Source organism: Tetranychus urticae, chromosome 1 (assembly GCF_039701765.1).
Source record: "Tetranychus urticae isolate SD_2017Ah chromosome 1, NJAU_TeUrti_SD_1.0, whole genome shotgun sequence".
NCBI classification, from domain to species: domain Eukaryota; kingdom Metazoa; phylum Arthropoda; class Arachnida; order Trombidiformes; family Tetranychidae; genus Tetranychus; species Tetranychus urticae.
In genome coordinates, this window is record NC_142958.1 from 21,967,717 (window position 1) to 21,994,176 (window position 26,460).

The following is a 26,460-nucleotide window of genomic DNA, read 5'->3' on the forward strand; positions in this document are numbered from 1 at the left end:
TGTTTGCAATTTAAGAGTTTATGGGTTTATCTTGAACCATTTAATGCTATTTATCAGATATTTATCATGCTTAACCATTTTCTTGATTATATTTATTGCTGATATTATTGATGAGATCGGAAATTACTAATAATCGGAAATCCGTTTACGCTACATTAATCGTTCAGGTGAAGCTAAGCAATTTAGTGTAAATGCAGATTTGTTCAAATTTCATGAGAAATAAAATAGTACAATCAGCCTGAATCTAGTAAAGACTAAATTCAACAAAAAATGACTTTAGACAGAGTTGATTGTGTAGTGGACATTAAAAGACGCAGGACAATCCCTGATGCTTTTACCCAATAAAGATTTTTCACAGTTTGATGCTTACAAAAGCTTTTGATAAGAGTAAATTAGATTCAGTTGAATTTCCAAGTTGGTCTACAATAGATTCTGAGTTTTTCTTGCATTAGAATATATTAATTTAGTTTAGTTTGTAATTCAATCAAGTTAGAGTAGATCAAAGCATTTAGCTTATTGCCAATACTTTTCCTGCGCAATTACGAACAGTTAGTAAATGTTAAGGTAATATTGGTAAAAGTACTCTTCTTTACTTTACCGGAATCAAATTCAATCAATCGAATTCAAATCAAATCAACATTTTATTGTAATTTTTTAACATTTCAATTGAGAAACTCTGAAGAGTATGGACTTGCTCAGACTTTTGGTTAGTTATTGTGGCTTGATTATTATGGCTATTGTATTTCTGACGGTACTTACAAAATCAATCAATGACAATTTATATTGAATATTTGACCTAATCATGAAGCAGGTTCAAATCTTGAATTCGGTTGAAACAATGAGGTTAATGGTTGTTATTGAAATTAACGAAGTGCAATTTTGATAATAAAACAATTTATTATATTAACAATTTAATCGGTTTCTAATACTTTTTTTTAACAATTTTTCATGTTATGCGATTCCCACAACACAATTTTTCAATCATTTATGGGGAATGATAAAATTGCATGGGCTTCATGGTGACAAAAGATGTCAGATTAATTTGAAAATTTGACTACAGAATTTAATATAATTGTTGGGTTAACAAGTATTATATTGAAAGGGATTTATGGGAATATTAACAGATTTTGATTGATATTTTTTGTCTTTTGAAATATCTTGGTGAAATGTATAAGTAGCTGATGAATTTTTTGAAGAGATGAGATGTAGATGAATAGACTATGAGTTATTGCAAGAGTATAAAGTGTTGTGTCAACCATTTTGAAATGTTCAATTGATGAAATTCCAAGTGGCTTTGTTTGATTAATCGTTAATCAGTTATTAACCAAGGTCCGGAGAGGTGAGATCATTTAGGCCTTTCCATGCCAACCGTCCCATTTGTCTTCGTGCTTGTGTTCATGCTTGTGTTTGTAATCGTGGTTACCCCAATGCTCGTGTTTGTGTCCATGCTGAGTTTAAATAAAAATAGACATTAGTTTTTGTGTTGAAGGAATAAAACATGTCAAATATTTTCTTACCTTGTGCTTGTGGTCATTCCAGTGTTCGTGCTTGTGTCCGTGCTGTAAATAAACAAGATAAATTGGTTAGTATTTGATGAATCCACCTAAGGTGAGATGTGATTACCTTATGTTTGTGTCCATGATCATGCCAATGTCCGTGTTTGTGTTCATTGTCAGCCTTGTGCTTGTGCTAAAAGGGATAAAAATCAGAACGATTAGAAGCTGATATTTAGTAGAGGAGCGAGGAGAAATCTGACACCAAATTGTGTCAATAAATCCAGTGAGTAACAATAACACTATGATAATCAAATATGAAAGGCTCTCTTCGTTCTGTTATTGTTTTTTGGATTTGTTGGAATATAATTTGAGTGTTTTCACTTACCTTGTGATCATGCCAATGACCGTGTTTGTGATCTTGCTTATGCTTGTGGTGATGGTGATGATGATGATCGTGACGATGGTGATGCCATAAATGTTGAACCTTTTTCTTACCTATTATAAACGAGTAAAAAAGAAAAAAGCGGTTAAAAAAGAAAGTTTGACTTGGAAGAAACCGCCAAAAGTATCAGACGACACTTTTGGTTAGGTTCCCAAATGATCAAAATAAAACTTGATTTCAAATTAATCTAAAACGGTAAGAGTTATTATTCTTAATCACAAATCACGAGTTGTTTTAATCCATAATGGTATATATTGTTTTGCAACAAATAAACAATCACTTGTAACCGCACTGTGATCTATGATCAAGAAGCTTTGTTGTTCAACAAATGGTGAAATCAGTTTAACTAGGATCAGTCATTGTATTGGATTGCCTACCCCAGTGGTCTCCTTGGGTGACTTGAATTAAGGCGATGGCTACAACGGCAACCAAAAGCAACAAGACAAGAGTCCTCATGGCTGGCTGTTTTAATGTAACTGTTGATCACAAAATAAATATTCAAAACTCAAGTAAGTTGATTTGTTTACTCCAGTGAATGACTGGAAACTGATGCTGATTGACTTGAAACCATCGTCCTTATATAGTTGAAAAAAACCCTCGCACTTATCAAGAGGGGAGTTGACTTTTGCGATTTCTAATTTGTTTCTTTTTACTTTTTCAATATTTTCGTTAACAGTTTAGTGTGACACTTAAATTCATGGGAGGAAGCTCGATGTCGTTGGCCCTCTATCCTGCACAATAATTTACAGTCAAAAGGAGAGGGCAAGACTTGAAGAGAGGAGAGGATAAACAATCATCACCAAGAAGGCGTCATCAGTAACACGAAAAGCTGATCAGGGAAAGTCATTCGCTACAAATTGAATGTAAACATAGGGTTCACTTTTTCAAATCAAATCAGGCGGAGTACTCATTAACATGGTTTTACAGCTGTAATCAGCCATAAACAAAAAAATGAAAGTAAGTGTAATGGGGAAGGACTTATTGATTAATTAATCGATGAAATTAACTTTAAAGATACACTTTTGTTAATGAATGATTGGTAGGTTGGTGAGTTGAGATATTTTGTTTACTCTCTATTGACAACGGTAGTTAATCGGAAAGGGGTATCGAGTAAGGTGTCTTGATTGTGTGATTAGTTGTGATTAATAGTGAGAGATGAAAAGGTAAGTGAGCGTGAAATTTGAATAATCATGAGTATCAGTTTGTTCCCGTTTTCTCGGTTAATTAAACTGAATAACAGATAAGTTGAAAGGAAAAGAAAGAAGAGAAAAGGAGAGACAAAATTAATCATACAATTGAATTAACAGAAATCTTAAATGAATTACTTTTTATTAGGAATAATCATAATCGTTAGGAATAACCATCAACATAATCAGCAACAACATCGTCATCATAATTTTTGCTCTGCAAGACAAAAGAGTCTCTAAAAAATCGAGAATAAGTCCACAAGTTCCCGATCGATTGACGATTAGGTGCAACAAATATCATCTCTACTCTCTGAATATAATGACACATTTCCCTGACATTGCCATTTCTTGATATCTTTTCATCTAATCAATGGTAACTGCCATTGGAATCATTTTTGCTGGGCTTTTGCTTATAAAATAGGCAAATTGATATGAAATTTAATCGTTTAAAGACTGAGCAAAAATCTAATTGAAATTACTTTCAGTTTCTCAATCAATTGACCATGTATCACATCACAAATTAATTTTATGTAATGCATGTTGATTGACTCTTAATTCATTCTGAATCTGCTAATTTCGTTTTCTTTTCTCTTCCTTTTCAGTTGATCTCTTTTTAAACACCGATCAGTTGTGACGAATGTCTATTGATTATGATGATGATTATTATTATTCTGGATGGGAATGGCATTCAAGTCTAATTGATTCTTGTCTCCTTACATCAACCAGCCGGAACAAGCAACAACAGACAGATTATTTTACAAAAGACTGTTTTCTTTTTTCTTCAAAAATTAAGTCTTGTATTATGTTTGTTACGCGTGATCAATTTATCGAGAATTGACAATTTATACATTCTAATTGTTCCAAGCATCCGACAGTAATTAATTTTTCATAATTATATGCATATAAATATATTACGAGGCAACTTTATTCCTAATTTAATCAAATACATAATGTATTTATAAAGAGATAGTCAATTACAATAACAATTTTAGGCTTCATTGACCATTTATGAGGAATCACAGTTAAAATATCAATTTTCAATAAAAATAAGACACTTGATTAATCAAAAATAATTTTTTATTGTACAATTTATTATTTAAACAATTTAAACGGTTTCTAATACTTTGGTTTGAACAATTTTTCAATCCTTTATGGTGAATGATGAAATTGCATGGGTTTCATGGTGACAAAGGATGTCAGATTGATTTGAAAATTTGACTAAATTTATTATAATTGCTAAGTTAACAAGTGTATTTGCAAGGGATTTATGGGAATATTAACAGATTTTGAATGATATTCATGATATGTTAATGTGTAAGTAGCTGATGAGTTTTTTGAAGAGATGAATGGAGATGAATAGACTATGAGTTATTGCAAGAGTATAAAGTGTTGTGTCAACCATTTTGAAATATTCAATTGGTGATTTCAAAGTGGCTTTGTTTGATTAATCGTTAATCAGATATTAACCAAGGTCCGGAGAGGTGAGATCATTTAGGCCTTTCCATGCCAACCGTCCCATTTGTCTTCGTGCTTGTGTTCATGCTTGTGTTTGTAATCGTGGTTACCCCAATGCTCGTGTTTGTGTCCATGCTGAGTTTAAAGTAAAATAGATATTAGTTTTTGTATTGAAGGGATAAAACAAGTCAAATAATTTCTTACCTTGTGCTTGTGGTCATTCCAATGTTCGTGCTTGTGTCCGTGCTGTAAATAAACAAGAAGAATTGGTTAGTATTGGATAAATGCAAGCGAGGTGAGATGTGATTACCTTGTGTTTGTGTCCATGATCATGCCAATGTCCATGTTTGTGTTCATTGTCAGCTTTGTGCTGGTGCTAAAAGAGATAGCAGTTAGAACGATTAGAAGATGATATTTATAAATAAATAAGGATAGTTTCAATCAATCCAACCAGTAACAATATGAGAATCAAATATTATCTCTTGGTGCTGATTTTGTTTCGGATTTGTTGGAATATAATTTGAGTGTTTTAACTTACCTTGTGATCATGCCAATGACCGTGTTTGTGATCTTGCTTATGCTTGTGATGATGGTGATGATGATGGTCGTGACGATGGTGATGCCATAAGTTTTGCACCTTCTTTTTACCTATTATTAATCAATGAGTAAAAATCAGTTAAAAACTAAAACTTGTATGAAACAACAAATTTTTCTGATACTTCTGTCGTTCAAATGCAGGTACGCAAGTGATCAAAGTAAAAATTGATTTCAGATGAATATATAACGGTAAGCGTTTCTATTGCAGATCACAATTAAGTGTTTTAATCCATAATGGTATATTTTGTTAATTGTTTTAAAAACTGACAAATTATTAGTATGTCGAATATATTTTGCGGTTCGATATTAAACTTAGGTCAGTATCGGCAAAAAGACTGCAACTTTGTCAATTTTTGTATGACATTTGTGTTTCTTGTGAAATGATTAAGCAAGGATTAATAATCAAAAAATCTTATTCAATATCGAACCGCAAAATATACTCTAACACACACTAATATCACTTGTAACCACACTGTGATCTATGATCAAGAAGCTTTGTTGTTCATCAAATGGTGAAATCAGTTTAACTAGGATCAGTCATTGTATTGGATTGCCTACCCCAGTGGTCTCCTTGGGTGACTTGAATTAAGGCGATGGCTACAACGGCAACCAAAAGCAACAAGACAAGAGTCCTCATGGCTGGCTGTTTTAATGTAACTGTTGATCACAAAATAAATATTCAAAACTCAAGTAAGTTGATTTGTTTACTCCAGTGAATGACTGGAAACTGATGCTGATTGACTTGAAACCATCGTCCTTATATAGTTGAAAAACCCTCGCAATTATCGAGAAGGAGTTGACTTTCGCACTTTGTAATTTGTACCTTTTTGCTCTTTCAATATTTTCGTTAACAGTTTAGTGACAATTAAATTCATGGGAGGAAGCTCGATGTCGTTGGCTTTCTATCCTGTATAGTAATTTAAAGTCAGACGGCGATGAAATTAATCGATCAAATAATTATCTAATTGATTCTTGTCTCCTTACATCAACGAGTCGAACCAACAACATACAGATTATTTTACAAAAGACTGTTTTCTTTTTTCTAAAATTAAGTTTTGAATTATGTTTGTTATGCGTGATTAATTTATCAAGAATTGACAGTAAATACATTCAATTGTTCAAACATCCGACAGTTATTAATTATTTCTCTAATCATGTATTTAAGTATATTACGAGGCAATTGTATTCCTACTCTATTTAGGTATTTATAATGAATAGAGAAAATAAGTTTCAATAACAATTTAAGGCTTTATTGACCATCTATAAGGAATCACAGGTAAAACATCAATTTTCAATATTGTCAATAAAAATAAGATACATATTAAAAAATAACAATTTAATTGGTTTTTTTTGGATGAAATCTATTAAAAATCCATTGTTATATGGTACAAAACAGTCACATTGATTTGTTGATATTGAAAATCACCTTTCAGGAACAAATGTTAAAATTTTTAAAATAACAGTCTCTTAGATTTGCATAATAAATTGATTTATGCCTCTTTTTTTTCAAGAATTTTGCAAAAATTCTGATTGAGTTATATTAAATTCACGATTAAGAGATTCCAAATCTCTTGATTCTATATATTTATACAAGTCTTGGCGACTCATCAATGAAAGAACCAATCGAAGAGCTGACCAGACATTAGCGGACATTATTTTATGGGAAGACTGACCATCAGCTCCATGACCAGCATGTTGAAGATTAAGGACGGATAAAAAGTGTTCAGCTGCTTGACGGTGAGCACCTAAATTGATACATGCAATTCCTAAATTAAATCTTGATCGGATAAAGCCTGGAGAAATGGATAATGCCTTTTCGTATGCAGCCACAGCTTCTTCCGATCTATCACCATTAGCAAGAGTAGCACCTAATCGATTCCATAGCGTTGGATCTTCAGGACGAGCTGATAAAGCTGCTCTAAAACAATCGGCAGCTTTTGAGTATTCACCGGTTAAATTGAGTAAAACTCCAAGACCACATTGAATATCAGCATCTAATGGTTGAGGTGATAAACGTGCTGCTTGTAGATACATATCGCGAACTCGGCGTAACTTTTCTGATGTAACTACTTCTAAAGTGGTTGTTTTATATTCTTCTGGCACTAAAGATGAATAATGTGGATTCCTGATAATCCAGAGGAACAAATTCTCACAAGCTTCACGAGCATCAGATTGATTTGTGTGACTCACAGCTAAAGCCATTAGAGCAGATAAATTATCCGGTTGAAGTTGTAAACATTTCTTTAAAGCCAATATTGCCGACGAATCGTGCTCATTTTCAGCTTGACTTGTCCCCAAATATTGCCAATACAGCGCTTGTGATGGATCTTTTTGACAGGCTGCTTCAAAATGAAGCACAGCTGATGGTATATCACCTTCTTCCAGTTTTTTCAATCCTTCTGCGAAAGGATCAACAGAATCTTGATATGGATTGTTAGAGTTGAATTTATACTCTGTTGTGGATGCGGTTACTTCATTATCGGGCATAAATTCAGTTGGCAATTCGGTTATGTCAGGGATTGAATTCTGATTGAATTCAGTGGCCCAATCAGTAGCTAATGAGTCCCAAAATTCTTGGTCATCGCGAACAGCATTATCTTCCCAGACTTCTTGAGCAGTTGCATACTCTTGGGCCCAATCTTGAGATAAATTATCGGTATCATTAGAAATTATTCCTTCATCAGTTACTTGATACTCGCCACTGCCGATTTTTTGGATAAAATTGAGAAAGTCAGTATTCTGGATTTCTGGGTCATCTCTCATGGACTCTACAAATTTTCTCGCCTCTTCAGGCAAAGTTGAAGCATCATAACTTTTTCGTGCAGTCTCGGCATTTCTAGCCTTTGCCTTTTCTTCTTCTAAATTTTTATGGAAATCTTCTAAGTAATCCTTGGCTGGTTTAGATCCTAATTGTGGTTGATTGAATAGACTGGTGGAAGGTCGGAGCATAGACATAAATCGTGGTCTCATGAAGCCGCCATTAAATCCAGGTCCACCTCTAAATGGTCCCCATTGTTCAAGAGAAGGTCTTTGAAATGAGTTTACTTGCATTGGTCTAATTGATTTAGATGATTTATCACTCTTGAATTGAGAAAATGATTGTTTCAAGATAGGAGCTGAAGAGGATGAGACCATGTTGGAGGTTGATGATGAAGATGCTGATAAAAAGTCATCCAGCCAACTATGACTGTTAGGAGCTACTTGATGATTATTGAGAGATAATTCTGGTCTGTTAATTGACTCTAGATTATTTTTATTATGAACAGGTCCTAAAGTTTGTAATAAAGATTCCATATTGAATCTTTCCGACCTTTCTAATTGTTCAGGAATAAGACCATTTTGACCATGTTCTGTCAAGTTTTCATTGTTCCATCCATGATTTATCTGAATTTTATGTATAGAATAAGGAAAAAAAGTAAAATTGTTTCGTTATTTATTGTTTGTTTACTTTTTGTTACTCAATTTGTCAGATGGAAAAATCAGTCAAGTTGAATTCAATAATGATAAAAATACTGATTTAGTGGAAAAAAATTAATTAGCAGTCAACACGAGTACCACTTTGGTTTGACTACTGACACACGCTAATTAAATAAACCAATTGAGCATATACAATCAACTGGGTTAATAATTTTTGATAGTCGAGCAAAAAGACTATCATTTAGTTGAAAATATAACAGTTGTCATTTGAAATCAACAAAAGAAGGCGAGAGATAGTCTAAGACTGAGCTAATTGAATTAATGATATAAAATAATATTATTAGTCAAATTAAGTAACAAATACATAAATGCATGTAATTATTATAACATTAGTGTTGGTGAAAAAGTTATTGATTGATTTAAAAAAATAGTACTAACCTTGTCTGAATTGAAATGCTGGGTTAAATTGACCAAAGGATTATTGCCTCCACAATCCTTGTCCACAAGATTCCTTAATGCCATTGTTATAGATGAGTCTTGATAAACTGGTAATAAAGTAATTGAAGTAAATTATTCAGAATAAAAAATGATAAATTCTGACACCGACAAAGGAAAAAACATATGATATGATAATATTGTTTGAACTTTAACTAAAGACATAAACAAATGATTAGATTTAACTGGTGATTAAATATTCTCTTTTCATTTAGTAGACGGATGAACAACTTAATAAACAAATAATAATTGATTCAAATTAATTCAAACTAAAAGATCACTAGATTTTAATTATTCTCAATGTTAGTTATTGAGAATTGCTAGTAAAGATAAGCTAACCTCCTAAAGTAATGACATCTAATGAGAGACTTTGCTATTTCTTCCACAGTCATCTGTTTCTCAGCGGCTTTTCCTTAAAACATGATTCCCAATTATTTGAATTATTATTTTAATTTATCGATTGTTTATTTTTGACACTTCAAGGTTATAATTTTTTGTTGAATTAATTTACCAATTTGTTTTGAACCATCTATTTTAAATTCTATCAATTTTTTTACGTTGGTAATAATCATTGTTACGTACTCGTTTTTAGCAGCTGTGTAATTTAGTTTCAGATTAACTTTTGGTTTTCCTATTGAAAATGGTTATCTACTTTAAAAGTGAAATCGTTTCTCCGCCGATGGTCATTTACATGGGTGTTGACAAGTATGAAAATGAAGAACTGATAAAATGGGGTTGGCCTGAAGATGTTTGGTTTCATGTGGACAAAGTATCATCAGCTCATGTTTACCTTAGATTAAGGCCTGGTCAAACTTTGGATGATGTACCTAGTAGTGTTCTTGATGACTGTGCTCAACTAGTTAAAGCCAATTCAATTGAGGGAAATAAAATGAACGATGTTGACATAGTTTACACTATGTGGTCGAATCTTAAAAAAACTAAATCCATGGACGTAGGTCAAGTTGGTTTCTTCAGTGAAAAACAAGTCCGGAAAATGAGAGTTGAAAAACGTTGCAATGCAATTGTGAATCGACTCAATAAAACCAAAGAGACTCGTGAAGAGGATTTACAAGCTCTAAAAGAAGAACGAGATCGACAAGAGAGGGACAAGGAAAAGGCTAAACTGAAAAAGCTGAGAGATCAAGAGAAAGAAGAGGCCAAAAAGCGTCAAGAGGCTGCTAAAGCTCGTTCCTATGAGCCCATTTTTAAGCCTGAATTAATGAAAACTAACAAAGTAAGTAACAAGAACTGTGATATTGTAATTTATGCCAAATCAACTAAATCATGTTTATCTTTTTATTTCAGGATAATGACAGTGACGGATCAGATGACTTCATGTAAATAATGTGAAGATGGTTCTTTTTTGTCTCTCATAACACTAATTGAGAAATCGAGATCTTATTACGAATTTAAATCTTTTGAAATTTTTATTCAATTGACTTTTCTATTCACTTCGGTTGTTGAGTTTATTAACATATTTATGGTTTGAATTGACTGTTCTTTATTTATTTGCTGGTATATCGCAATATTCATCTGGAGTTCAAGGCATGAAATTAATCACAAAATGAGACACTCAATTTTCCCAAAATTGATTCCTAGCTCAACATTAAAGCTTATTGATCGAAAACTTGCGTGTTGTTAGTTTTAGAAATATTGCGATTTACAAGTATTTCCCTAATTTTGTACAATAGTCATATACTTTTGTTATGAACAATCAAGTAGCTAATATTATAATATTCAATCAGCAAACAATCAGTGATTAAGTTGAGCTTTTTCTGGCAGAATTACAATTCTTAGTCTCAATTATTTTCTCTATTTGATTACTCCTTCAGCTTACAGTTGTTAGTTTATCAGTTTAGATTTAGTTATATATTTATAATTTCTATTTGTTTTGTTATTATATTAATTTGTCTCTAATTAAGATGAAAACAATTATTTCAGGTAAAGTACATTTATGTCTACAATTTACTAATCTTTCTGTTCAATCATATTAATCTCATTTGTCCAATTATTATATTCATAATGGTTCATTCATTTTCTGTTTCAATAGAAATTTCGGTGTTTGGGCGACTTGAACGATATTTGACAAAATTGAAAGGAGAGGTTTGATTAGCGAAATGGTTACAGGGTTAGGAAAGCTAACCAATAGATAGCTTCGACAATCTGACCTTAATCAATCTGATAAAGCTAATATCCATAAATATATTATTGGCAAAATGAAAACAATTATACAATCTAAATTAAACCCAAATCATTACGATTTTTAGCCGATAAGTTGAACCTTATGAGCTGACAGTGTAATTAACGTATAATTTGTTTATTTAAATAATTTTCTTTTATCACTTTTATCCAGTAATTAGGCGAATTGGTAAGCAGGGTTAAGGACAGATTAGGTTAGGGGATGATTGACCTCATATTTACCTGAGATTTGTAGGGTAGATTTGTTGGTTAATCAAGGTTCAATCAAAGTTGTATTGAGAATGCAAGAGAACCATTAGCGCTTATGTCACTGAATGTACAATTAAAAAATATTGATATAATAAACACACGGTAAGTCAATTACACCGAGAAAACATTGATTTGATTGAAAATCTTCGCTAATGAATAAAATGAAGAATAGGAAAAGATGAGTTGTTCAAAAGATTGTCTTGACTCACTTTTTTTCCTGATTTTTGTCTCTTTCTATCTCTCTCTTTCTGAACAGCTTCTTCCTCATCATCATATTGTCCTTTTTGGTTCTAAACAAATTATCCGGTTAAGGTAAAAACCGGTTCCAAGATAAGACCCTCGCGATGTGATTTAATTGTCCGTGTCACTGATGTACTAAAAATTTGATGAGCTGTTCACCTAAAACAATTTCATTCGTTCATATTAATGATTCAATTTACTGATTCGTTATTTCCCATTCCGCTCATTGTAGTGCCTGTGATTGTAAAAATCAAATTTCTCATGTATTTGATCCTTTAGTGTGTTTCACGATTTTAAAATTCCAGTAAAAACAGATTTGCTCATGTCGCCCAAAACTTAAACTGATGAATAACTGGCTTCTTAGATTATCCCATCCCAGGTTTCAACATTATTTATCATTCAATTTTATCAGTCGAGAATTCTTTGAGGAAAACCAGGAACATGATGAATCTAATCCTGTTTTCTTGACTGTCTTCACTTCAAATCTTATTTTGACAATTTCAGCTTTCAACTCAAATGTCAGAGTTTTGTCCGTATTTCTTTGAAATAAACATCATTCGTTTTACAATCAATAATCATGATCACGATCAAATCCACTAACTGCACTTGATTAGGTTTATTGTTATTGCAGTGATTAAAACAATGGTTATTTGTCGGCTATAATGACTATCAAAATGATTTTGTTTATGTGAAGAAATGAATGTCATTTAATTTAAATGGCAATTTTCAACTTGAGACATTATTTAATAAACCCTGAAAAGAGGAAATTATTAGGACTGTTAAATTAAATTCAAAAGCTTCTTATTGAGCTCAAATTGATAATAAATAAACAAATCATCATTATCAGTTGTAATTGTAACCATTGATCAACAACATTAAGATTGTTTAACGATCAAATAACTTCCTGGAAGTTATAATATTTCAATTTTTGTCTAAAAGAAACATTATTTTTTGATTTAATTAGAATTAAAATGTGATTTTAACGAAATGTCAACGGCCGGTGTGATAAAATTTAATTGTGATAATCTTCTGTAAATACGAAATACGGTATTAATACGACAATATTAAACAATGTTACAATCATTTTAACAGTTAATCCGTCACATTTATTTGACAGATGACCAAGTTTGTATCGATGGGATTATTTTCAATTAAAGCTGTATTTTCTGCTCTGGGAAACTTACAATATATTTGGCTTTTAATCAATGATTCAATTTACCAAGTTGATAAAATATTAAATTAAACACTAAAACAGTAATTTTTGTTAAGTTTTGAGGTGAATATAGAAAGTGAGATTGATGTTTGTAATTATGTAACAGTCCCTAGTTGTGCATTTCATCAGAGTTTTGTATTGAGATTTCTAGAATTTTCAGAGTGCTTTGACAGATTTGTTTATTAATTGCTACACTGCTAACTATTTTTTCAGCTGAATTAAATTGATTTCTGATTTTAGTGAAAAATGTCTTATATGTTATTGCGAAGTTGTCACTCATTTTTGGGTCGTGGGATTCTTCAAGAAACTAAAACCAGCCTTGTTCAAAAATGTGGTTTACGTAATGAGGCTCCAAAGGTAAAAGGTGTTTTTGGTGTACGAACTGAGCCCAAGTTAAGTTTGAAAGAGCGTCTTCTCAAGCCTACATCTGGAGCACCTTTCGCTTTTGGTCGAGCTGCTGTGACTGCTGGATCTGGATTGGGTCTTGGAGCTTTGTGTTTCTATGGTCTTGCTTCGCGTCAAGATGCTATTATTGATAAATCATTGTAAGTTTTTACATTTCGCTCTGTATTTTTTTTCCATCTTACTTATATTGTATTCAATTTGATTTGATTTACTCAGAGCCTGGCCAAAGCATGTCCAAGATAGGATCCATGCTACATTCGCTTACTTTGGGGCTAGCATTGGAGTCGCTGCTACTTCTGCTTATTTTGTAACTCGAACTCCAGCGTTGATGCGTTTGGTTTCTTCAAACTCACTATTGGTAAGTCTTTTAAAGATTTCATCAAGTAAAAAGCATACCATTAATTTTTTCTCATTTTGAATTGATTTTCAGGCATTTGGAGTGACTATTGCAGCTTTGATTGGTTTAGGAAGTATTTCTGCAAGCATACCTTATTCTCCTGGATTTGGCTCTAAACAGATGGCTTGGTTAGCTCATAGCTCATTGCTTGGGGCAATTATAGCACCTATTTCTGTGGTTGGAGGTCCTCTTATCATGAGAGCTGCTTTGATCACTGCTGGTGTGATTTCAAGTCTTTCTTTGGTAGCTGTTTGTGCTCCAAGTGAGAAATTCTTGAATATCGGAGGACCGTTGGCCATGGGATTTGGCTTAGTATTTGCTTCATCACTAGGTAATTATAATCAATGCACCCAATAAGTCGCAGTTAAAATAGCTGGCAAAATCCTTCAATGATGAAATTATTGTTTACTATTACAATAATAGTAAACAGTAGTTTATCCTATTACGCATATCTATTTTGAAACGCACTCTGTTGATTGCAACTCAGAACTGTAACTTTAACTGTATCTCTTATTTTTTCAGCAACAATGTTCTTAGCTCCAACTTCCGCGATAGGTGCATCGGCATATTCCATCTCCATATACGGTGGTCTTCTTCTTTTCTCTGCTTTCCTGCTTTATGATGTTCAAAAGATAGTCAAACGAGCTGAACATACACCATTATATGGTACTCGTCCTTATGATCCTATTCAAAAGTAAGTTCAAATCTTTAAAAGTCTGTCTTGTAATCCTAATCTCTTAATATTTTTTTCTTCATTCTTTAGCTCCATGGCTGTGTTTATCGATACCCTTAACATTTTCACCAGAATATTAGCCATGCTAGGAATGGGAGGACAAAAGAAGAAATGATCCACTCTCATTATTTGAAGAATCTTGCAGTTAAAAATTTGTAAATTTATATTAAGTCTTATTATCCTGTTGTATTGGTTTAATAATGAATGAATCAAGAACGCCTAAAACCTGCGTTTAAACTCTTTTCATCAGTTACTAAATAGCCTGATTCCATTAGTTTTCAGTTTAGATCAATACACATCTGATGAATATAGTTTGGTGTAAATATGAAAAATCAGTACTGAATATCAATAAAATTTAATTGATCTATTACACAGATTAAATTCGATCTATTGATTCGTTATTTACTATTATTATGTATCCTACTACTCAAATTTGAAAGTAATCTCATCGTATCTCAGAGTATTCTCATAAATCTCAGGCAATTTTTTCATCATTATTTTATCCTCGGTAAATTTAAGTTTGTAGCTAGAGGTTGACTTGGATAAAGTATAATCCGTTTTCGCCGGGAAAACTCACTACTTTTTACCGTTTCCCCAAATAATATAAATTCTAAATTTGACTCCGGATTAGGTGAAACTGGACTCTTCCATTTTAAAATGGCTCTAATATGTTTCGATTGGCCTCTGTTCAGAAACAGCAGGGTAGTTGAGGTGCTTTTAAAATAACGCGAGTTCGAAGTTCAGAAATGCTTGGCAGTCTTTTTCCTAATATTCCCCCAGAATTTCCCATTGAATAGGCTGTAACATAATTTTAAATAACAGATTATCTCATGAAAAAATCGAAGAAAATAATCAATACAATGAAGCTGTATAAAGCTTAGTGCAAAAGCATTGGGAAAATTCATTTTAATTATGAATTATGACGATTTGAATACATTTATCAGAGTTTTGAGCCCAAACACAAATTGCTAGCAATTTGTGTTAGGAAAGGAGTTAGCTAACTCCTTTCCACAAATTAATTTGAATAGAAATTTTCAAGTTAAGATTTCTTTATTAATAAGTTAATTGCCATATTTTAGATGATTAACATAGAAATAGAGAAAAATAGAGACATAAATGAAGTTCAAGTGTTCATGAACTGAATCATGAATACCTCACAGCAGGAACAAGAACAACATTGAAATCGGGTCTAAATAATTTTAAGAAATAAGCCATGAAAATAAATAATGATTATCGAGTGATCTTTCTGTTTCGAAGCCAAAATTCACGAATGTTCAATTCCCAATACTTTTACACTAACAAGGGAAGGTCCTCAACCTTACCTGAGGGATTTTGATGAGACATAGCGCAAATGATAGGGCCAAGCTCCCATATCAACGGACTGGTGGCTTTTATCTGTAAATGAAGTGGTTCCTTAGATTTTTGGGGTTAAAGTTGTAAGCTTTATGTCGGATTTTAGTCTTGAAATATTTCTTTGGCCTCTTTAAGATTTAAAGCGATCGAGTTTATTATAAATTTTACATAATTGTTTTTTGTGTGATTTGGTCCATGTTAGTGATCTCCTTAAATTTCGAGATGATCTTAGAGAGCCGTGTGTGGGCAATCGCAGGGAATTTGTGGACTTTTTACCGAATTTTTTTACTCTATTACCAATTGATTGTGTTTGATTTCAAATATTTTGTGTGTTTTCGAGTTCACTTAATGAAGGTATTATTGGAAGATGTTTGATCAATTGGCTTCACAATTGGGTAAAGTTAGGTTACTAGCTCGATACCTGAAAAAATGGTGCCTTTAAGTCCAGCCATTCATATTGTATTTGAATTTATGTCTTTATTGGCTTCACTACCTTACCATTTAATACGTACAACCGGCGTATTAATTTAATCATTAAGTGGGCTTATCTTGGTGACAAAAATTACTTTTACGGGGAATTAGGATACGTGCGGATGTTAATACGTAAATCGTATCGTAATCTGACGTAAAATATTTATACTCAATCGGTGAATCTGATCAGAATTGATTGATGCTACGCTTTGGTGACATTGTATTTTTAATTTTTCATAGCTGAGAATTTTATTCACACCATTGTCCCCTGCATTGCCACATATTAAAACGTGATCGAGTTAAGCTTTGAAATACTTGACGGCTAATTGGCGTTAATTAACTGTGGTTACTGGTTTAAGACTACTATTAAAGTTTATTTGCAATAGCAACAATGTCTTCCAAACTGAAGATACCGTCGATGTTAAAGATATTTTTATCGGGTTTACCTTTAAATGTTAAGAAACTTAACTCTTCTGAAGCAATTACTATGTTGAAGCAATTTAACAATGGCATTTCATGGTTATATGATACTAAAAAGACAAAATCAAAACAATTGTCACATTTATACATAAAATGACGAACATTGACACAAATGGACGAAAGCGGTTAGAAAATAATTTCTTTCAAATTTAGACTCGGTTAGTTTATGAGGACATAACAAACTGAGTCCGTTTGAGTGATTTAAAATTTCTCTGAGGAAAAGTTTTGGAGAAAATCGAGATCAAAGTTGAAACTTCGATCGCTTTTTGAACAACTGTTAGATCAGATTTTTTCATAAAACACATTATACTGATGCAAATTTTGATGGCTAACGAGGAAATATTATTATATTGAGAAATAAAACAATTCTTTTTCTTTAAAACAGATAAGTTCGATTTGTAGTTAAACCGACCGTATTCTGTGACCATAAGAGTTAGCGAACTGAAACTTAAAAATTGTCAATAAAAGTTGGGCGTACACATTATGGATTAAATACTTTTTTCAATTTAGCAACAATTTTCTCGTTTTTGGTCTTTGATCATAAAACTTTGAACCTCGATATTTCGAGAATGGCATCACCTTTAACCATCATTACTTCACCAATTTAATCCTTTACTAATCAATAATTGAGCTCAACTCAATAACTTTCCATTAACATTTTGGATTATGATTTTTGGGCTGTAAATGAACGAGGAATAACTTATTTAACAAACCAAACTCATCTAAACAGCTTTTCTTGGTAAATAAACCAATTTTCTGGTTAAACTTACAAATGAAATGCAAAAGTTGCTGCCGGAGACTCAAGCATTTGAGTTAAGAGTTGAAACTTAGTGGGTTTGTAGGGACATAAAAACTAAGTCAATTGATGCTATTAAATAGTTTATACGATGAAAATTTAGCGAAAAACTCGAGGTAAAAGTTCAAACTTCAATGACGTTTTACTCAGCTATGGAAGCAGATTTTTTCACGAAACTTATGTTCCTGATTAATCCTTTGTTTAACAACCAGAAAACGATCTAATTTTTAGAAATAAAACTTTCTGTTTTCTGTAAAACAGATAAGTTCGATTTCCACTTAAACCGTCTGCTTTTTGTGACCATAAAGGTTAGAGAGCTTAAACTTGATATTTGTCCATGAAAGTTGTTGGTACACATCATGGGTTGAATGCTTTTCGCAATTCAGCAACAGTTTTCTTGATTTTGGCAATTGATCTAAAAACTTTGAGCCGCGATAGCTCGTAAATGGCATCATCTTTAGCCATCATTACTTCACCAAAATAATCCTTTACTAATATATAATTCAGTTCAACTCAACAACTTTCCATTACCGTTTTGGATTATGATTTTTGGGCTGTAAATAAACGAGGAATAGCTTATTTAACAAACCAAACTCATCTCAATGCACATCTTGGTAAATAAAGCAATTTTCTGGTTAAACTTACAAACTTAATGAAAAAAGTTGCTGCCGTAGACTCGAGCATTTGAGTTAAGAGTTGAGACTTGGTGGGTTTGTAGGGACATAAAAACTAAGTCAATTGGTGCTAGTAAATCGTTCATACGATGAAAAGTTTGCGAAAAAATCGAGGCTAAACTTGAAACTTCGATCGCGTTTTATTCAGCTTTGCAAGCAGATTTTTTTACGAAACTTATTTTCTTAATTAATCATTTGATGAACAACCAGAAGATAGTGTTATTTTTAGAAATAACATTTTCCGTTTCTGTAAAACAGATCAAGTTCGATTTTCACTTAAGCCGTCTGCTTTTTGTGACCATAAGAGTTAGAGAGCTGAAACTTGATATTTGTCCATGAAATTTGTTGATGAACATAATGGATCAAATTGTTTTTTTCAATTAAGCAACAGTTCTCTTGATTTTGGCAATTGGCCTCAAAACTTTGAACCTCAATATATTGAGAATGGCATTTCTTACAACATCCATTCGTTCACCAAATATTATGTTAATTATGGGCTATAATAAACTAAAATATTGAATCACTCAAGATCCTACAAAAAAAGTTCTAGCATTGTATTACTTATGTTTCAGATTTGATATTTGATTTATAAAGTAAATCACAAATCTTATGCGTTACAAGTATCTTCATTTTTGAATGAATTAGCTTCATTTTATTCAGCATGCAGTCGTATATTGTTATAGCCCATAATAAACATAATGTTTGGTGAAAGAATGGATGTTGTAAGAAATGCCATTCTCAAAATATTGAGGTTCAAAGTTTTGAGGCCAATTGCCAAAATCAAGAGAACTAGTGATAAATTGAAAAAAGTGTTCACTCATTGATGTGCAACAACAATATTTACACTCACATAATAAGTTTCAGCTCTCTAAATCTTTAGGTCATAGAAAGCAATCGATTTAACTAAAAATCGAACTGATCTGTTTTAAAGAAAAAGAAACATTTTATTTCTCAAAATGAATACAGTCCCTGGTTGTTCATCATAAGATGCATCAGCACTATGAGTTTCATGAAATAATCTGCTCCGATCATTGTACAAAAAGCTTTGCAAGTTTCAACTTCGAATCCGATTTTTTCGAGAACTGTTCATTAGAGAAATCTTTGAATCGCACAAATAAACTCAGTTTTTATGTCCCTACAAAACTAAGAGTCCAAATTTGAAAGAAATTAAATTTTAACCGTTTTTGCCCATTTGTGTACAAGTCTGATGTATAAATGTGACAATCATGTTAATTGTGTCTTTTTAATAACAATCGCATTCAACAGTTGACTTTGAATCTGAACCATAAAAGGAAAAACTCACAACAATGCTACAAAATTCTACCAACATGAAAACATGAACTTTTCCTGTTGTTCACCTTCGATTTACTTTGTTCTTTCACTATCGTTATTTGAGCCTCTGTGGGTTGCAACAATTTTCAAATGAATCATGATTTACCTTATCCAGTGTGATTAAACACCATTTTCATGGGTTGAGTTTTCTCACATTTTGTAAACAGACAAGAACCAGAATCGATCAGAAAAATCCTATTTCTCGGACAAAAGTAACACTTAGCATAACAGCGATAAAATCTTGAGTAATTTGACGTAATATCCATAATCACCTTAATAGTTACTTAACTTTTTGGATAACCTCATAATCAAGATTGTTTCGACACCATGTAAATTTGCTTCGAAAATCAATTGCAATCATTTTTTTGCAATGATTGAAGTTACGTACTTGAGATGGGAAAAATCATTTTCTCATATCAATTTGGGTCGATAATAATATCAAACAATAAAAGTTGACAGAATTAACAATCGCAATTGATTGAATCCGAGAAACGGCAATTATATAGATCTTATAATTTAGCATTATAATCTTAATGTGATTTGTTATTGAAAACAGAGTTTTTCATTTTCATTAAATAAACATTATCGACATTCAATTTGTTAACATTATCATTATCAGTTATCGCTTGGTGGTTGCCAGTTGACTTTTTCATATAAAAATGTATTCTTTGTCCAAGGTTGAACCTGAAATCACACGTGAAGATTCAAGAAATACATTTATTAAATCAAGTACGAACACTATTTTTGTAATTAGATTTGTTTTCATATCTCATTCAATGATCATGCGATAAAAATATTTGTTGGGATTTTTGCTCTTCATTGAACAGATTATCAAGTATCATTTTTTGATTATGAATGCCTAGCAATTTCGCAAGCTAATTATTCAGAGCAAAGCGAAGACTAAGTTTCAAAAAATTCCTTCCTTCACAATTGCGGCCGAAGCAGTTGTTGACCGAAAGGAGTGCATTTAGATCATTTCAATTAGGCTCGAATTTTGAATACTCGTTCAAACTATACCGGCTCACGTTGGACTATTGATGGTGAGGTAATAATAGTCAATGATGCTTAAATATGAATGAACAATTGACCAGCATAGACTTCAATTTTGACAGTTATCCAACATAAGGTTTGGCTAGATTTTTATGACTGACAGCTCTTCAACTATTCAAGATCTGAGATTATACTCAGGTCATGATCTATTCAGGAATTGTCTTGAAACTTGAATGTTCATTATTAAGAGAGATTTTCATGTTATGGGCTTATTTTTGGACATGAGTTCATTCGCATAAGCGTTATAATGATGTCTTCTTTAGCTTTTAAATGCTTATTTTGTCAGTTCCGATATTGATAAACAGTTAAATGGTTGAAAGTGTGAAAAAACAAATTTAGGTTTATTTAAAAATAGAAATATAAAATGAAATGGAAAAAATAAAATTAATTTGGTTTGGCTTTGTTAACGATAACAAGTACAGAAACGGTTATGATGAGGACTAGAAGAATGTAAATGGTCAAAACTCGTTTTTTAGATCGTTCAACTGTCTCAACTACCGATGGGGATGGGGCAGCAAACTTATTTCGAGGATCACCCATTTGAATGTCTTCAATGATGTTCAATGTCGCCAATAGATGTGGATGAAATTGAAGTATTATATGGGTCGCGACAAGTAGCAACACGAAACTAGCTAACAACCATAAAAAGGCCATTGATAAATTGACAGAAGAAATACTGAGAACGAAAAATAAAGCCAAGATAGCCAGAGTGTGACCAATACTGCCACCAAGAAAATGTATAATATTGAAGTAAACTCTATTTTCATGATCAGGTGATGGACGGAATAGAGCTCCAATGGGCTGTAAGATCATTAAAATGTTAGCAAAAAGTCCAAGGTATTGGTGGGGAGTATCGGCTCTCCATCCTTTGACATGAACTAAAATACTAATCATTCCAGCGGCTGCAGAAATAAGAGCACAAATCATGAGACCTCGATGCAATGCGAACCACACTTTAACATTTCCGATGGTTGTTTCCCCCCAAGAATTTTTATGGTAACGAGCAATCATCATAGCAATGCTAACCAAACACAACCAAGCAACAGTCATAAATGAACCATGAATTCTGACTTTAAGAGGAATTTTGGAACTTGGGACAATAATTCCAGTTGAATTCAGATACACAGGATTTGGAGTGATTGTTTTAACTAAGTGTTTTGCTACTTTTTTCCCATCGTTTTCCATAGGTCCATAGCCAAGTTGTACGTGATACGGTTTGTTTATATCGTATTCAATACCAGTAGAACCAGCAGTTCCACTTGCCTTTTGAACCCATTTACAATGAACCAGGCCATCTTCAAGTTTGCCTGATGAAGAAGAGATCAAAGTATTGGCAGGAAGAGAAGACAGACCCCATTTGATTGTAACACCTTCACCAACAGATATACCATTATATGTATCACAATAAACAACAGTCGCATCAAACATCCCTTTCTTTTCAACGAAACCAAGACCATACCATCTGTCAACAACATTAGTAGCATAAAGGTCTACATCTAAACCATCCTTTAAATCAGGTTTAGCACTAATGAGAACCAACATATCACAATTGAATGTGGCAGAAGATGCACATTCGCCTGGTATACCGAAACATAGTTTTGAACCATCAATACAGCCATCGGTGAGACTGGCTTGGTTGGTTAATGGGAATTGGTAAAACAAAGCACAAATGATGAATAATTGGAACATCTTTACCTCTCAATAAATTTAGTTGGGAATGATGATGGCAATAGAAACTGGATAATATTTTGACTTTTCAGAGTAAAAATTGAAAACCCAATGAATCAGGATGTAATCACATCAGCTTACAAGTAATTAAACACAAATTTGTGTTAGCAGCCTATCGATGCAGTAAAAGTTTACATGAACAAGCTGGAAAAGTTGGATTTAATATCAATAGAGTATTTTTTATCAACTAAATACTTTAACAGATTTAGGATAAAGTTCACAAAATAAATAAGACTGGATTAATACAATAAGTTGTTGAGATTATCATGATGGATGTTCATCATGAGAGTATCAAGTTTGTCAATAATAACGAAGTCAAATTTATGTTACCAGCATTTACAATACAAATTTGATGCACATGTGTAGTTAATAAACAATATAATGATTATGTAACAGATAACTGTTCAGAATCTGATTTCACACCTTAAAATTAATAACAGTTCTGATTGACATTCGAGAGATAAACATGAAAATCCATTCATTTGTCTTACGTGTATATTGAAAACAAACACAGCTCTTCTTCCTACCTTTAAACTTACAATTTTGTCAGTTTTTATATCATAATTTACACCAAAATAAAGCTGAATTTTCTGGTGATAATCATTTCGAATGAATTAGGAAAGCTATTTTGTCGATTTCGATTCGAAGAATATTAAGACTATTAATCTATGCCTATCAGAATGAATTAGTTAATGGGACTGATTGAGTTAAACTAGTTAATGTTAATAACTAATGTGGATAAAGTCAATTTAAAATGAATATTTGATCAACAAACTTTGTTGATTTAACTGCTATAAAAATTACTCCCTCTCGTAGCAATGAAGCAATCCTTTTTGATTTGCGCTCTTTTTGATATCATAGTTCCAGTGGTTCAGAAAAGAACGCACTATTAGTGAGATTTAGAACCCATTTGAGGTGTGAATCTGTGCGCGAACAAAATTGCTGGTGTATTTTGGGTCTTTTTCGTCCCTTGATTAAAATACCATTCTTTTTTTTCCGTCTAAAACCAGTTGTATTTATAAAACCATCCTTCAAAAAAGGTTAGCAATTTATCATTCCATTATCATATTTGCAAACATTCAGCTGGTAAACTACGATTACACTCATTAATAATACCATGTGCTTCCAAAAAAGCTTCGAAGGTTAGCCTAGAATATATAAAGAAGTATTTTGATGCATAAAAACTCATTTTATTGCAGAAAGAACAATGTTCATTGACTTTGAAGTTAGTTTTGGTGGTACTAAAGAGAAACCATAATAAAATTGTAAAATTTAATGCACGAATTGACACAAATGGACGCAAGCGGTTAGAAATTGATTTCTTTCTGATTTAAACTCGGTTAGTTTGTAGAGACGTTGCAACTGAATCCATTTGCGAGGTTTAAAAATTTCTGTGATGAATAGTTTTGGAGAAAATCGAGATCAGCGTTGAAACTTCGATCGCATTTTGTACAACTGTTGGATCAGATTTTTTCATAAAACACATTATACTGATGCAAATTTTGATGACTAACGAGGAAATACTATTATTTTGAGCAATAAAATTTTCTATCTTCTTTAAAACAGATAAGTTCGATTTGTAGTTAAACCGACCGTATTCTGTGACCATAAGAGTTAATGAGCTGAAACTTAATAATTGTCCATAAAAGTTGTGCGTACACATTATAGATTAAATACTTTTTTCAATTTAGCAACAGTTTTCTTGATTTTGGTCTTTGATCATAAAACTTTGAGCCCCGATATTTCGAGCCAGGCATCACCTTTAACCATCATTCCTTCACCAATACAATCCTTTACTAATTAATAATTTAGCTCATAGCAATAACTTTCCATTAGCATTTTGGATTATGATTTTTGGGCTATAAATGAACGAGGAACAACTTATTTAACAAACCAAACTCATCTCAATGCACATCTTGGTGAATAAACCAATTTTCTGGTTAAACTTACAAATAAAATGCAAAAGTTGCTGCCGGAGACTCGAGCATTTGAGTTGAGAGTTGAGACTTAGTGGGTTTGTAGGGACATAAAACCTGAGTCCATTGGCACTCTTAAATAGTTTATATGATGGACTGTTTTCGATAAAATTGAGGTAAAAGTTGAAGCTTCGATCGCGTTTTATTCAGCTATGAAAGCAGATTTTTTCACGAAACTTATTTTCACAATTAATCATTTGATGAACAACTAGAAAATAGTCTGATTTTTAGAAATAACATTCTCCGTTTCTGTAAATTGATCAAGTTCGATTTCTCCTTAAACCGTCTGCTTTTTGTGACCATAAGAGTTAGTGAGCTTAAACTTGATATTTGTCCATTTAAGTTGTTGGTACACATTATGGATTAGATACTTTTACCAATTGAGTAGCAGTTCTCTAGATTCTGGCACTTGGCCTTAAAACTTTGAGCTTCAATATATCGAGAATGGCATCAACTTTAACCATCATTCCTTCACCAATACAATCCTTTACTAATGAATAATTGAACTCAACTCAATAACTTTCCATTAGCATTTTGGGTTATGAGTTTTGGGCTGTAAATGAACGAGGAATAACTTATCCAACAAACCAAACTCATCTCAATGCACATCTTGGTAAATAAACCAATTTTCTGGTTAAACTTACAAATGAAATGCTAAAGTTACTGCCGGAGACTCGAGCATTTGAGTTAAGAGTTGAGACTTAGTGGGTTTGTAAGGACATAAAAACTGAGTTCGTTGGCGCTATTAAATAATTCATACGATGCAAAGTTTGCGAAAAAATCGAGGCCAAAGCTGAAACTTTGATCGCGTTTTACTCAGCTATGGAAACAGATTTTTTTTATGAAGCTTATTTTCCTGATGAATCTTCCGATGGAAAACCAGAAAACGATCTTATTTTTAGAAATAAAACTTTTCTTTTTCTTTAAAACAGATAAGTTCGATTTTCCCTTAAACCGACAGCACTCTGTGACCATAAGAGTTAGCGAACTGAAACTTAGTATTTGTATATAAAAGTTGCTGGTACACATTATGGATTAGATACTTTTATCAATTGAGCAGCAGTTCTCTAGACTCTGGCACTTGGCCTTAAAACTTTGAACCTCAATATTTTGAGAATGGCATCATCTACAATAACCGTTCTTGAGAAAACATTAGATTATACTATGGGATGTAATCTATCAAAATATTAAATCATTTAAGTTGCTACAAAAAAGTTATATCATTGTATTACTTATCCTGTAAGATTTTATACACATTTTATAAAGTTGGATGGTTAACAAGAACAAATGTTATACATTAGAAGGATACTCATAATTTAATGAATTAGCTCGGATTTCATTGAGTATTTAGTCATATATTGTTATAGCCCATAATGAGAATAATGTTTGGTGAAAAAATTGTGAGTGTAAGAAATGCCATTCTCAAAATATTGAGGTTCAAAGTTTTTAGATGTATTGCCAAAATCAAGAAAACTGTTGCTGAATTGAGAAAAGCATTCAACCCATGATGTGAACCAACAACTTTCATGGACAAATATCAAGTTTAAACCCTCTAACTATTATGGTCACCGAATGTGGAATGTTTGACTAAAAATCGAACTTGGTCTGTTTTACAAAAATAGCAAATGATATTTCTCAAAATAATACGATTTTCTGGTTGTTCATAAAATGATACATCAAGAAAATAAGCTTCGTGAAAAAATCTTCTTCCATAGCCGAATAAAAAGTGATCGAACTCCCAACTTTCGCCTCGATTTTTTCGCAAACTTTGCATCGTATGAGTTATTTAATAGCGCCAACGAACTCAGTTTTTATGTCCCTACAAACCCACTAAGTCTCAACTCTCAACTCAAATGCTCGAGTCTCCGGCAGCAACTTTTTGCATTTTATTTGTAAGTTTAACCAGAAAATTGGTTTATTTACCAAGATGTGCATTGAGATAAGTTTGGTTTGTTAAATAAGTTATTCCTCGTTCATTTACAGCCCAAAACTCATAACCCAAAACGCTAATGGAAAGATATTGAGTTGAGTTCAATTATTGATTAGTAAAGGATTGTATTGGTGAAGGAATGATG

At 32.4% G+C, this 26,460-nt stretch overlaps 6 protein-coding genes and 1 long non-coding RNA gene across 7 annotated transcripts; 3 read left to right on the forward strand and 4 right to left on the reverse strand.

Moving 5' to 3' along the window:
• Positions 1-873: 873 nt before the first annotated feature.
• Positions 874-2,479, reverse strand: LOC107370674 (uncharacterized). The gene is made up of 5 exons (XM_089267706.1): positions 2,316-2,479; positions 1,882-1,991; positions 1,624-1,689; positions 1,518-1,559; positions 874-1,448 (listed from the first exon to the last, which is right to left on the reverse strand). The coding sequence occupies exons 1-5, from the start codon at positions 2,392-2,394 to the stop codon at positions 1,350-1,352; spliced, it is 396 nt and encodes a 131-aa protein (XP_089123832.1). The 5' UTR covers positions 2,395-2,479; the 3' UTR covers positions 874-1,349.
• LOC149094771 (uncharacterized) lies at positions 2,305-4,047 on the forward strand. The gene is made up of 3 exons (XR_016198846.1): positions 2,305-2,447; positions 2,615-2,895; positions 3,728-4,047. It is a non-coding gene; the product is annotated as an uncharacterized LOC149094771 (long non-coding RNA).
• A 137-nt stretch (positions 4,048-4,184) lies between these two features.
• Positions 4,185-5,899, reverse strand: LOC107362820 (uncharacterized). Its single transcript, XM_015929953.3, has 5 exons — positions 5,736-5,899; positions 5,119-5,228; positions 4,891-4,956; positions 4,785-4,826; positions 4,185-4,715 (listed from the first exon to the last, which is right to left on the reverse strand). The coding sequence occupies exons 1-5, from the start codon at positions 5,812-5,814 to the stop codon at positions 4,617-4,619; spliced, it is 396 nt and encodes a 131-aa protein (XP_015785439.1). The 5' UTR covers positions 5,815-5,899; the 3' UTR covers positions 4,185-4,616.
• Positions 5,900-6,498: 599 nt separating this feature from the next.
• Positions 6,499-9,486, reverse strand: LOC107362729 (PEX5-related protein). Its single transcript, XM_015929850.3, has 2 exons — positions 9,033-9,486; positions 6,499-8,561 (listed from the first exon to the last, which is right to left on the reverse strand). The coding sequence occupies exons 1-2, from the start codon at positions 9,114-9,116 to the stop codon at positions 6,684-6,686; spliced, it is 1,962 nt and encodes a 653-aa protein (XP_015785336.2). The 5' UTR covers positions 9,117-9,486; the 3' UTR covers positions 6,499-6,683.
• A 2-nt stretch (positions 9,487-9,488) lies between these two features.
• On the forward strand, positions 9,489-10,579 carry LOC107362731 (coiled-coil domain-containing protein 25-like). Its single transcript, XM_015929852.3, has 2 exons — positions 9,489-10,323; positions 10,395-10,579. The coding sequence occupies exons 1-2, from the start codon at positions 9,730-9,732 to the stop codon at positions 10,428-10,430; spliced, it is 630 nt and encodes a 209-aa protein (XP_015785338.1). The 5' UTR covers positions 9,489-9,729; the 3' UTR covers positions 10,431-10,579.
• A 2,553-nt stretch (positions 10,580-13,132) lies between these two features.
• LOC107362805 (growth hormone-inducible transmembrane protein) lies at positions 13,133-14,906 on the forward strand. The gene is made up of 5 exons (XM_015929939.3): positions 13,133-13,535; positions 13,612-13,753; positions 13,826-14,123; positions 14,315-14,486; positions 14,556-14,906. The coding sequence occupies exons 1-5, from the start codon at positions 13,237-13,239 to the stop codon at positions 14,638-14,640; spliced, it is 996 nt and encodes a 331-aa protein (XP_015785425.1). The 5' UTR covers positions 13,133-13,236; the 3' UTR covers positions 14,641-14,906.
• A 6,097-nt stretch (positions 14,907-21,003) lies between these two features.
• Positions 21,004-23,117, reverse strand: LOC107362827 (ferric reductase 1). Its single transcript, XM_015929963.3, has one exon. It carries the CDS (start codon positions 22,368-22,370, stop codon positions 21,066-21,068), a length of 1,305 nt encoding a protein of 434 aa, XP_015785449.2. The 5' UTR covers positions 22,371-23,117; the 3' UTR covers positions 21,004-21,065.
• Between the last annotated feature and the right edge of the window lie 3,343 nt (positions 23,118-26,460).

Coding starts and splice junctions, on each gene's coding strand:
- LOC107362729 (XM_015929850.3), bottom strand. CDS start 9,116: ATGGCATTAAGGAATCTTGTGGACAAGGATTGTGGAGGCAATAATCCT. Junction 8,562..9,032: donor AGCATTTCAATTCAGACAAG/GTTAGTACTATT, acceptor CATAAAATTCAG/ATAAATCATGGATGGAACAA.
- LOC107362731 (XM_015929852.3), top strand. CDS start 9,730: ATGGTTATCTACTTTAAAAGTGAAATCGTTTCTCCGCCGATGGTCATT. Junction 10,324..10,394: donor AATTAATGAAAACTAACAAA/GTAAGTAACAAG, acceptor TTTTTATTTCAG/GATAATGACAGTGACGGATC.
- LOC107370674 (XM_089267706.1), bottom strand. CDS start 2,394: ATGAGGACTCTTGTCTTGTTGCTTTTGGTTGCCGTTGTAGCCATCGCC. Junction 1,992..2,315: donor CACCCAAGGAGACCACTGGG/GTAGGCAATCCA, acceptor CGTTTATAATAG/GTAAGAAAAAGGTTCAACAT. Junction 1,690..1,881: donor GTCATTGGCATGATCACAAG/GTAAGTGAAAAC, acceptor TATCCCTTTTAG/CACAAGCACAAGGCTGACAA.
- LOC107362820 (XM_015929953.3), bottom strand. CDS start 5,814: ATGAGGACTCTTGTCTTGTTGCTTTTGGTTGCCGTTGTAGCCATCGCC. Junction 4,957..5,118: donor GTCATTGGCATGATCACAAG/GTAAGTTAAAAC, acceptor TATCTCTTTTAG/CACCAGCACAAAGCTGACAA. Junction 4,827..4,890: donor ATCATGGACACAAACACAAG/GTAATCACATCT, acceptor GTTTATTTACAG/CACGGACACAAGCACGAACA.
- LOC107362805 (XM_015929939.3), top strand. CDS start 13,237: ATGTCTTATATGTTATTGCGAAGTTGTCACTCATTTTTGGGTCGTGGG. Junction 13,536..13,611: donor GCTATTATTGATAAATCATT/GTAAGTTTTTAC, acceptor TGATTTACTCAG/AGCCTGGCCAAAGCATGTCC. Junction 13,754..13,825: donor TTTCTTCAAACTCACTATTG/GTAAGTCTTTTA, acceptor ATTGATTTTCAG/GCATTTGGAGTGACTATTGC.
- LOC107362827 (XM_015929963.3), bottom strand. CDS start 22,370: ATGTTCCAATTATTCATCATTTGTGCTTTGTTTTACCAATTCCCATTA.